The following is an 11,612-nucleotide window of genomic DNA, read 5'->3' as shown; positions in this document are numbered from 1 at the left end:
GTAACCCAATACTTTTCGATTTTCTTGGAACAAGTCTCTGCTACTAGCCTAGTCCTCAACAGTCAACACCGTTTACTTGACTTTGAGACTTTTGAGTTTCCAATTAGGGTTCCGAAATAAATATGAATCTCAGACTTGAATCCCATCCCTAAATTTCAAACCAGAAGACTCCCCTTTCATGGAAAAGAGCAACTCCTTCAAAGGCTCCCAGAGTCCATGGAGCTCCGATTTCGGCCTGGGCGCCACCGATCGGAGGCTCGCGTTTTCCCGCCAAGCCTCGTTGCACCAATACCACGACCCCCCGCACACGCCGCGCTCCATCAATCTCAACGACTCGTCGACGCCGTTTCTGTCCCGGAGCGTCTCCAGTATCGACGTCCCGCCGGCGGCCGAAGAAAACGACAAGCTTTTTTTCGGCGAAGGAGGAGTTTCGGCCGAGAAACTAACCTTTTTGACGATATTCGAATCGGTCTTTCGGATCCTGAGGTCCGGAAATCGGTATATGAAGAGACTGTTCCTCTTGATTTCGCTCAACGTGGCTTATTCTACTGCCGAGTTGTGTATTGGACTCTTCACCGGACGTGTAGGTCGGTAAAAATTTGTGATTCGTTACCTATTGTTCTATGTAATTTTGTGATATGATTTACATTTGGATTGCTTCTGTGGTGTGTTTTCAGGTTTGGTGTCAGATGCATTTCATTTAACTTTTGGGTGTGGCTTGTTGACGTTTTCGCTGTTCGCAATGGCGGCTTCTCGAAAGAAGCCTGATGGAATTTACACTTACGGGTGAGATTGTTATGTCCTGTATCACTGGAAATGGAAATGGAAATGGTGAATTGTTTTTTTTTTTTTTGCTGATAAGATTTCGGGATGTTTTGGATTTGAGAATCATGTGTGTGCTGTGTTTTCCATTTGTTCTCTAAAAACAGGTACAAGAGGCTTGAAGTTTTGTCAGCTTTTACCAATGCTGTAAGTATTTCACATTTCTTTTCTCTTGCCTCCCACTTTTCTTATAATTCTGCAAACTTTGTTTTTTCATGGTAAGCTATGTAGTTTCTCTAGTATAGGTAATGGCGCGTCTCTTATTAGTATATGGATAATATGGTTAGATTAGTTTTACTCCTGCCTTACTATGCCTGTTGTCCTATATTTAATTCTTCCGGTACGTGATTCTTTCACTTGAGCTCCAATTTATGGCAATTCTTGATACACTTTTTTTTATCTTCATACTTGTGGATATTGCATATCTTCCTCTTACATGGCTGTTTAATTTTGTAAGCACTCATTTTCTAGGCATTGTCTCATTTTTGAAAGTCTGTAGAACAATCTCTTAACAACCAATAATTAGTAAAATTTCATAATTTGCAATGCAATGCCATTATTTGAACTTGATTAAGATGTTTTTCTGGTCACATTTAGATGGAAGCTTTTTCTTTGATCCACATTTGTTTTCACTTTTGAGCTCTTAAAGATCTTATCTTGTTGTATCGGAAGAGATTCCCCTCTTTTTCTCTTTTGGTTATAAGTATTGAATAACTTGGCTTCCATGCATCCTCGGCTAATATGTGGACTTTGTTTTGATTCTGCTACACATTTAGACAGCTGTTTCTTTTGTTTATGTCATTCTCGTTGGCTGTAGAAGCGCTTCACGCATTCATACAGGATGAATCTGAGCACAAGTAAGTTGGTCATGCTTACTATAATGATCTGATATATTTTGCATCTAAATGTACTTGTTCCACTGATAAAACTGTACTTGTTCCAAGTTTTGTGCCAATTGGACTAAATTCTTCTCGTAGTTGTTGTATTTCTTTATATACACTTCATATTTCTTGGGTCACCATTTCATATGCTTTCAGTTTTGTTCTGAAATTTGCATTTCATGAGACTCCAGATGCCTGTTTTGTCTTTTTTTGCAAAAGCCTGTCTAGATTCGCGTGTTTGATATGTATCTGTAACTGAAACTGAGGTGTATGGCAATGACTAGGTACTTGTGCATATGCTTTATGTGCTTGGTCGTTTTGTGGGCCAATCTATCTATTCATCATCTTCTGTATATATGTAAACATCAGTAGATGAATTTCCATGCTAGAAATTGTTTGCTTTCTCATTGATTCTAGGATTCCTTCTGATGAATTTTATTATCTGTTAATTTTCTGGTTATAGGCATTACTTGATTGTTTCGGCAGTGACAAATCTACTGGTGAATCTTATTGGTGTTTGGTTCTTCAGAAATTATGCTCGTATCAATCTTGGTAAGTTTTCAGCTTAGTTTATGTATTGTGTGGAGACCTGCTTTTGACTTGACCTGGCTCTATGAAATTCCTTGGATTTGAAACCTACTTGACTCTAATGCATCTCATTGCAATTTGATTGGATAAAAGATTGCACATAATGGGCTTAGTATATCCTCGGTGCTAATACAGCTAGGTTAAACCTCGGAACAAAGGCCCTGAAAAGTACCACTTAAAGTGATAGGAAGGTATTAGCGAATGCATGGGATGTTATCAGTATGCGTTGAATATCAATAATTCTGTGCACTTAGGAGGGTATGAACATCTGAAGATGAGATGTTTGGTGGATTAGCGGTATCTAAAAAGAATATAAAAAAAAAGAGAGAGATGTTTTTCACCTCTTGTACATTTTCTTATTTAGCATACATATATGTCTTGCAGTTTACAGGAATGCCGAAGATATGAACAACCACTCAGTTTGTCTGCACGTTCTTGCAGATTCCATTCGCAGGTAGAATATACTCTATTCTTGCCTTGATCCGCCAACTCTTTCTATAGTAAACTAATTGCCTTTGTGTGCCTGCATGCTCTATATATTTTTCTCTTATGTAAACTTCCATCTGATCTGGTGTATCGAATATGTTTCCCAGTGCAGGGTTGATACTGGCATCCTGGTTTCTGTCTCTTGGGTAAAGACTACTTCCTTTCTACCTTATCTCTTTGTTTCCTTGGTTGATTTTTCTTCCTCACCTAAGATCTGTTTTCAAATATTCAGGGTTCAGAATGCAGAAGTTTTGTGTTTTGGACTAGTTGCAGTTGCAGTTTTTATGCTTGTAATGCCACTCTTTAGAGCAACTGGTGGTATTCTGCTCCAAATGGCACCACCAAACGTTCCAACTTCAGCATTGAGCAAATGCTGGCGACAGGTTGTATATGATTATATAAGAAGCTTTATTAGTAAATGGATTTTCCAATATTTAGCATTACTTATTCTATATTCTTCTTAGATTACTGCCCGCGAAGATGTTTCTGAAGTTTCTCAGGCTCGGTTTTGGGAAGTTGTTCCTGGTCATGTTGTCGGCTCACTCTCAGTACAGGTAAGAGACTACTGAAAACCAAGTTCTATGTTCAGTGCATGTGGATGATTGCAATTATTATGTACAATTTTACATGTTCTCTTCTGGGTAATAATTTTCTACCTTTTCTACCTTTAATGGCCGATGATGCTAATTCTAACAGGTCAAGAAGGGGATAGATGATCGCCCGGTTCTTCAATTGGTGCATGGGTTGTACCACGATTTGGGAATACAGGATTTGACCGTGCAAACTGACTATGTCTGAGATTTTTTGTTTCTGGCTTATGCATTGAATTTGTTGTTGGTAAAAATCATATCGAATTGGAGTGTTATAGGTTTTTTTTCTTGGTAAAGTCTTGAGATATAGATTGTTCTCACGTTGTTTCAAACCATGGCATCACCGGTAGAAGGTAACCAAAATATATCCTGTTATAAAAGAGAGGAATTCGATCTGATCCATGTCACTGTAATTTGGTGTAATCAATATCGTTCTCCTTCATTTTAGAATTATTTGGGCAAAGTTCATAATAGTGAGAAAATTGAAAGACCATCTCTTGTAGCCGCAAGTATAAATCATTACTCTGTAACCATAGATGGAGCCATTACTAATTTGAAAAATCAGTATTATATTATCCTCCTCGTCAGACCTGAAGATTTTCCGAGTGGAGTCTAAAAATACTGATAACATTTATAGAGTTGATCTGTTGCAAAGCCTACCTCTATTAATGTTATCAGTGTTTGCAGGGAAGGAGAAAACTTATATGTATTTCTTCAGATAGGTATAGCTAGTCTGATTCTTATGGTATTTGCAGTAGAAAAAGGGGCAGGACACATCGTTGTACTCTATACAAGACCTCACATATTTTGGCTACTCACAATGAACAAATTAACAGTCGTCTTTGTTAACAATTGAACAGTTGAATTTCAGAATGTCTAATTGTCTATAACTTGGTAGATTCCTCTGATGATAATGAACATAGAAATTTTCTTCAAATCCCAAGTACAATCTACACCCAAATTTTAAGAAACATCAAATTTTATTGAACCCAAAGACCTAAAGAAAAGTATTTTCTTAGCTTCTTTGTTGAACTGGGCAAACTTCTGTCACAATAATGTATAACTGTGTGCTTTTCTAAATGAAACACAACTAATTTCTTCCTCAGAAAAGAGAATAAAGAAATCATAAAGTAAAATGTAACAATGGAAAAACATACTTCACTATCGTGAGCACTTGTGTAAGATGCTGAAACATGAATGCATCACACTGAAATTTCCACTTGCTCTGGTCACATTTTTCAGTTTCCGGGCTTCAGCCAGACTCCAGTCTCATCGCATGGGAAGAAAGTGGTCTTAGGGCATCTAAATTTCTCCACATAATTCAATTTTGGAAATGCTGACTGGAGGTCATTCCAATCCATCTTTAGTTCACTCAAGAACTTCAAACGCAATATCTCAACTGTCCACTTGTCACTCTCCTGAACTTGACCTAGACTTTGGAGCTGTCCCCCTCTAATGTAGAGTTTTTCCAGCTTCTTGAGCATTCCGGGAGTCAACCAAGTCGGTGCTTTCATATGAGGGTAGCATTGCAAGTCCAGTTTCTCAAGTGCTTCAAAATGTTCCCGAATCCTCGGAGCCAATATAGCCCTTCGCTTGAAGGTTAATGACCTTGCCGGGGTTTTTGGCACATGATTTTGAATGCCATTAGCATCATCTTCATTTCTGTTACCTCCACTGGCATCCGTTGTGCTTGCTGTTTTTGGTTGTGCTCCAACATTGTCCTGCTTCCTATCCTTATTTTGGCGGTTGGCAAGAAATTCTACTCCTCCCCATGCTATTGTTAGCTTTTGAAGCGAACCAAATCCTTGTAAAACGGTTAGCTCTTCTTCGTTGGGAAAATCCTCCCTGCTTGTGTTCATTGTCAATTTTTTCAACTTTTGCAATCCTGACAAATCATGCAGAGTACATGAAGTGTTCTCCTTGTGATCACCAATTATGAACCCCTTAAGAACTTCGAGTTCTGAGAGCGATCTGATCCCCTTAGGCATACGATCCAGCAAGTAACACTCGGACATATCCAAGTGTGTGAGCTTCTTAAGCAAGCTTATTTTTTTCGGAAGCACCTCTAGACTGTGACATGCTCCAAGATCCAAGATCTTCAAACAAACAAGCTTGCATAATGAATCAGGCAGCTCCATGATCCCCGATATTCCTCGAAGGCTGAGAAACCTCAAACGTGTCATAAATTTCAACCCTTCCAAGAAATTGCTGTCAACTAGTTCAATGTGATGTTTAGCCCTGCTGTGCCACCTTCCAAGATAAAGAACCTTCACATTCTTCAACTTGGACCATTCCACTTGGGAAAAATTCGGATAAGAATCGTTCACATTGAATACAGTCTGCAGTTTTTCTAATTCCTCCTCTTTTTTATTTGCCAATTTCAGTTGAAAACCACTTACCAAACACGCGCGATAAGACCTTGAAAATTCAGTAGTTGGTCTCCCTTTGTCATCAAAATCTAAGAACTCAACGTCTTTGGCAATCCGAATCACCGCTGAACGAATTAGAGGGTGCATTTTAAAACTCTGCACGTCTGATCTCCGCTTCTTCTTGACCGGTTCAATGCAGCCCTTCACTGTTAAGTCTTCAAATATTCCATCAGCAATTTCCTCCACCGTCTTTTCACCATCAACTGGAGGGTAGAGGATCTCTTCTCCAACCCACCAATGTACCAAACGCCTCTTCTTTAGAACCTCATTCGCCGGAAACACCGAGAAACTCAGCAAGCAGAGCTTTGCAGTAACACCAAGACTGTTATAAACATCATGAAAGTCTTTAAAAGCCTGGCTTTTATAGAACACCTCACTTGAGTGTAAGCCAAGCAATCGATTGAGATGCTCGTCTCCACCCGAATGAATGCTGGACAGTTGAAAAGTACTGGACCTGTCCAACAACAGTTTGTGCGGTGATGGAAGTAGCAGCTTCAGTTTGATGATAACCTCACCAAGCACTCCAAGCTTGGGCTTAAATTGCTTTGCAAGCGGCTCGTGGAAGCCGGTCTGCGTTCCTGCAGGAGGCTCCAAAAGCTGCTCCAGGCTGTGTTCTGGTTGCTGGAGAACCTTGAAAAGATCACTTGTGCTTTTTTCAAAAGTGTCCAATCCGGTGAAAACTTGCTTGATAAAAATGAGGTCTTTGCGTAGCTTTTCCATTTCAGTGGTAAGTTTGTCTCTCTCATCCTTGTCGGCGTGGTTATCGGAAAGGTAACCCTTGGCTAGCGTACCCTTGGCTTTGTTGAGATGCTCGATGAGTCTGGGAATGAGGGTCTCTCTGACATACTCAATGGTCAAGATTTTTTCCGAGGTTAGAGACGCCTCCATATATAGGTAGCTTCAAGAAAAGAATTTGAAGTAAATGTCTAAGTTGGGTGCAAGATTCTAATTACTAAATAAGTCATAATGCATGTGTTTATCAAACACAAAAAGCAACAGCAATCAAACAAAGAATGAAGCATAAAATGAATTAGATAAAGGAGAGCGATTACAAATCTGATCGATGAGTTGGCTCACTGGAATAAACTTAACCACTACAAGTAACTTATTAAGTGGCAGAATTTGTTATGTCCGTTAACGTCTGAGCTAGCTATTGCAGTGTACGTTTCTTTTCTTTTCTTTTTTGCTACATAATTGTATCACATACTATATTTGTCAGGTTCAGATTCCATGCATTTATGTAGAGGCACTCCATGAGACATAAAAGTCACAAAACACAACAAAACAAATGTGCAAGTCCTAGAATCCTAAAATCATTCATCAAATGATGAAAGACTGGATATGTAAGTAATATAACCACATTGGTTCTTTCTAAATAACTATTTGTTGTCAGTTGTCTGTACCAATTCTTTGATATGAGCATAAACTCAATTATTTTTGTGTGACATTGTAGGACAGATTAAGTGAGAGAACTCACCAATTGATTTTTGATTCCGGAATGGAATTAAAAATCTGCTACATGCATACTCGAGTTCACTTCTGTTCCTTTCTCATCCCCATCTTTTTCCTTTGCTCCTCCTCTTTCTTTACTTCTCCTGGAAACAGAGAAGAAAAAAAAATTGGAAAACTTGTTATTTAGTCATGTATCATGGAGTTAAATTTAGGAATGCCAAAATTCCATAATTAATTCAACAGAGTGCCCCGTTTTGATTGAGATGATAGCTTCCTTAATGCTTTATATGGTTCAGGGTCAGTAAGGCTCTAACATAAATGATGTGAGTTTTCTGGAACAAGATCTTCAAGAAGCTCTCTCCTCCGCCCCCACCCCCAACAACCTAGCAGATAATATTAGTAGAAATGAAGGCAACTTCTCAATAGTGGGAACAAAATTTCATAACTGAAAATGGGCATTTTCCGGAAGAAACTTCACGATGGAAGAAATGAAAGTTTTGGAGGATCAACATTGGAGCAACACCAACCCCTATTACTGTTAGCAGAAGAAAAGAATTCAAATATATATATATATACACACACACACACACACACACACACACACATTGGAATTTGTAGTCTCAAGTTCATGCGATTTTCTTGTTATGAAGGCACATGGATATGGAACACCAAATTAATAATTAACAAACCAACAGAAAATAAAAGCATAAAATGAAAATCAAGAAGAAATATAAAGAAAAACCTGAGGGGTGAAGTTGTAACTAAGAAATCAGAAAACCGATCTGTGGCCGGAGAGACTAATGAGTGTTTCCTGTTAAATTTTGATCGATCGAGCTGATAGCCAGCACTTCTCAGCCATGCTAGAGGATTTTAAATATAGGAAGGGGGGGTCCCTGAGAAAATATGTATGGGTTTCAGACAGCTTTGATCAAATCGTCAACCATTTGTTTGTCTGATTACCTACCTATATAATATATATAGTACAATCACTATCATTTTTTTCTCTCTCTAAGCACTCCAATCTGAACTCTCTCTCTCTCTAAAAAGGTAAAAGGAATGAATCTAATAAATGAGAACATTCTGTGGGATGTCACTCTCAAGTCTCTACGAAAGCCAACTAAGACAATTATTCTTTTCAGTGACTAATCTACTTTGCTTTGCTAATTCTTTACTTCTCTCGGGAGCAAAGAGTCAGCTAGAGAAGGGTTTCTTTCAGTCTCCCTCCCTAACGTTTTCCATTCTACGTACTCTTTTCTTTACTTCTCTTGGTTTCAGTGCTCTCCAAGAAACAAAGCATATACTCTTCCGTGCATATACACATGCATAAAGGATGCTTTCGGTTTAAGCATTCTGTTATTCATTACTTCTCTCAACGGCAAAGAATCCAACGAATGTTTTGGTTAATTTGTTAGATCCCTTATAGAAGTATTGCATTCTTGATGCTTACTTACAACTGGTTCAATTCTTGGTTCGATAATATTTATACTTTGATTCTCAATAAAGAAAAGAACACTACTACGTACTTAACGGACCCTGCACACATGCATATTCCATTGTACAGTGAATGACTTTCAATACCGTATAATGTGTATAGAAGAATTAAAACTGAAATAAAATCTTCCCTGCAGCTTATACGTACAGTTTCAAGTGAAAATTATTACTGAATTCACAGTAAGAGATAATTGGAGAAGGAGATGGAACATGTCGAAGTTCTACCGTTCCATTGGGGAAATGGTATGCCTATTGTCATGGTTGTGGTATTGATAGTACTCTACCAACTATTCGCTTCAGCTGTATGAAAGTGATGCGCGACTTCCATCTGTGTATTTCATGTGTCAGACTACTGCATACTATAAGGCATAGATACGACAATCATCCTCTCAAGGTCACCAAATAGAGAGGTACAAACGAGCAGCTAGGTAAATATTATTGCAAAATATGCGAAGGAGAACGAGATCCGCAGCGTTGGTTCTACTTCTGCAATGAATGTGACTTTGATTGCCATGTTCACTGCATTATTGGGAGGTATCCTCAAGTCAAGTTAGGAGAAGTTACAAGCATGATGCTAATGACCAACAACACCTTGTCACCCTGGTCGATAATAAAAAGAGCCCTATTCCTTTTGATAGGAGAGAAAACATTTTTCCTTATGAGCAGCGTGGTAAACCTTGCGAAGGATTGGTCTCTGAATGTTCTCGATCAGTGTTATGTAAACATCCATCACAAGGGATTGTGTGAGAAAAATTGTAACTTATCGATCCCAGCAGAATACATCTATGCATGCATGGGAGTTTCAAATTAATATGTCTAATTGCTTTAGCTTGTTCAGTAAGGAAACGAAACACTTACTCTTTAATAATGATCGGAAACTTGCAGATGATAACCCAACAATACTGTGACTAATTTAACTGACAGAAAACAATTAAATACTTACTAGTATTTGCGTCATTTGCAATTTGACAAAGTTGACAAATGATGGTCAATAAAGATGTTAATTAGCCACCACTTTTGCTGAGCAATTAATCATAAGCATGAAGTTGAGAAAAAAGGAAAAAAAAAAAAAGTTAGATCGAAGTTGATCTAAAACATTATTTGTTTGAAGTTTCCACGTACAAGGCTTTAGCAAGATCAAATTACTTGGTCTAAAACTAGGATATTTATTTAAAGATGAACTTATAAAGCACAAACAACTTCAAAGGTAAAAAACAATGAAAATTGACAAGCACTTAAATTACTGGGGTATTATGATTCCTTGATGGTTTCTAGCTTCTAGTACGCTCTTCTTCCTCCTGCATTGCACGCCCCATCATTTTTGCAGCCAACGGAAGGCCACCACATTTTTGTTTTACTTCTGATTTTAGTTCTTCCAAGATTGAGGGAATGGTAGGTAACAGATATTCGTCAACCGAGTCTTTGAATATTGCCCAGCAGCTTTCAGTGTCCAACATGGGCTCAAGGTGATGTATATTTTCCTTCCCAACCATCATATTTCCTATGTCTTCATTTCTGCTTGTAACTATGACTCTTCCTCCACTGCCTTTTGGAAATCCAAATGCGAAACTGTCACCCCATTTCTTATCATGAGTCAAACTGGAATCCAACTCTTTATACCATGAGTCTGTCTCCCTAGCATCATCAAGCACAATTAGATACCTCTTGCCCAACAATTGCAGATAAAGAGCACATAGCAGTCCTTCTAGGCCAGGTTTTACATCACAAATCGACTTGACTATTGCCTCTTCGACTCCAAGGTACCTCAACATTCTTTTGACAATTGCTAATTTAAGATCCTCATCCTCGTCGTCATCCGGGTGTCTGGCCATGCATACCCAGATCCTTGGATTGAAGTTGTTTTTCACTTCATCTTTGTTGAACATCAGTTGGCAAAGCGTTGTCTTTCCTATACCATCCCTGCCTACAATGCCTATTGCCTTGAACTGATGAACATCACTTCCTTTCTTGAGAAGCAAGTTTTCCATGGACAACACCTCATCATCAAGTCCATAAACCTTTGTTGCATCTACTGCACGAGTAGTCCATCTCAAAATGTCTCTATCATGTGAGCTTGAATCACCATTAATACGTTGTTCATTAATGTCTCGATTTGATGCATCCTTCGTAATGGCCTGGAGATCCCTCTTGATCTGTCTTAAGTCTCTCCGGATTCTGTTAATAGTAATTAGCTCCTCCGGAGAGTTGAAACCATGTTTTCTTGATAGCATCTTGCAGTCGGTCAAAAGATTGTTGAGCTTGTAAAGCTTGTCCCTGAAATTGGTTGCACTCGGAAACTTGACTATTGCAGGCGTGGATGAGCTGAACATGTCTTTTAGCAATCTCTTTATCTCTTGAAATTGGTTGTACCTTGGAATCTTGGAGATGCTTTTGTCCTTCATATCAAGGCCGTCCAGGAACTTGTCTTTCAAGTGCAGTTCCATTTCTTGAGCCATTGGACCAGTCTCTGCAACAACACTCTTTTCTTTACTCAAAGTTGAAATAGCAAGTAGAATACATAAACTTTTTTTTTTCATCAGTAATTAGTTTTTCTTTAGAACTTGGTGACTTGAAACGAGTGTAACTCGTATGTTAATATAATTGCTGCTCCAAAATCAGGTGGAAAGGCTGATGTCTAAGATGCATGCATGCATAATTCATAAGCACAAACATAAAGATAAAGAAGACTGAGAGAAACCTACTGGCTTGTGATGGACTCGGAAATAAAAGTCTGAAACAAGAACGAAGCTGTACAATGGACTAATGAGAGTGCATTCCTGTTGATAGAGCTGATATGATGCGTCTCATATCACTTCTCTGAATCTCTGCCATTCTGTCTCAGTTGTGAATATAGAAGATTAACAGAACTAAAG

The 11,612-nt window shown here is 38.5% G+C and overlaps 3 protein-coding genes across 4 annotated transcripts; 1 reads left to right on the top strand and 2 right to left on the bottom strand.

Annotated features, from left to right (window-relative positions):
• Window positions 1-45: 45 nt before the first annotated feature.
• Window positions 46-3,767, top strand: LOC133722196 (metal tolerance protein C2). Its single transcript, XM_062149017.1, has 10 exons — window positions 46-587; window positions 678-786; window positions 930-969; window positions 1,603-1,679; window positions 2,167-2,255; window positions 2,676-2,745; window positions 2,885-2,923; window positions 3,010-3,160; window positions 3,242-3,331; window positions 3,474-3,767. The coding sequence occupies exons 1-10, from the start codon at window positions 179-181 to the stop codon at window positions 3,573-3,575; spliced, it is 1,176 nt and encodes a 391-aa protein (XP_062005001.1). The 5' UTR covers window positions 46-178; the 3' UTR covers window positions 3,576-3,767.
• Window positions 3,768-4,250: 483 nt separating this feature from the next.
• LOC133721775 (uncharacterized) lies at window positions 4,251-8,225 on the bottom strand. Its single transcript, XM_062148504.1, has 3 exons — window positions 7,991-8,225; window positions 7,274-7,391; window positions 4,251-6,694 (listed from the first exon to the last, which is right to left on the bottom strand). Exon 3 carries the CDS (start codon window positions 6,682-6,684, stop codon window positions 4,606-4,608), a length of 2,079 nt encoding a protein of 692 aa, XP_062004488.1. The 5' UTR covers window positions 6,685-6,694; window positions 7,274-7,391; window positions 7,991-8,225; the 3' UTR covers window positions 4,251-4,605.
• Window positions 8,226-9,812: 1,587 nt separating this feature from the next.
• On the bottom strand, window positions 9,813-11,612 carry LOC133722427 (probable disease resistance protein At5g45490). Of its 2 annotated transcripts, none has more exons than XM_062149324.1 (2): window positions 11,438-11,612; window positions 9,813-11,206 (listed from the first exon to the last, which is right to left on the bottom strand). In XM_062149324.1, exon 2 carries the CDS (start codon window positions 11,193-11,195, stop codon window positions 10,011-10,013), a length of 1,185 nt encoding a protein of 394 aa, XP_062005308.1. In that variant the 5' UTR covers window positions 11,196-11,206; window positions 11,438-11,612; the 3' UTR covers window positions 9,813-10,010. The 2 variants fall into 2 exon arrangements, with proteins under 2 accessions (XP_062005308.1, XP_062005307.1); XM_062149323.1 differs by having other exon boundaries at window positions 11,442-11,612.

This window comes from Rosa rugosa, chromosome 7, assembly GCF_958449725.1.
Source record: "Rosa rugosa chromosome 7, drRosRugo1.1, whole genome shotgun sequence".
NCBI classification, from domain to species: domain Eukaryota; kingdom Viridiplantae; phylum Streptophyta; class Magnoliopsida; order Rosales; family Rosaceae; genus Rosa; species Rosa rugosa.
This window is presented reverse-complemented; position numbering and strand designations above follow the sequence as displayed.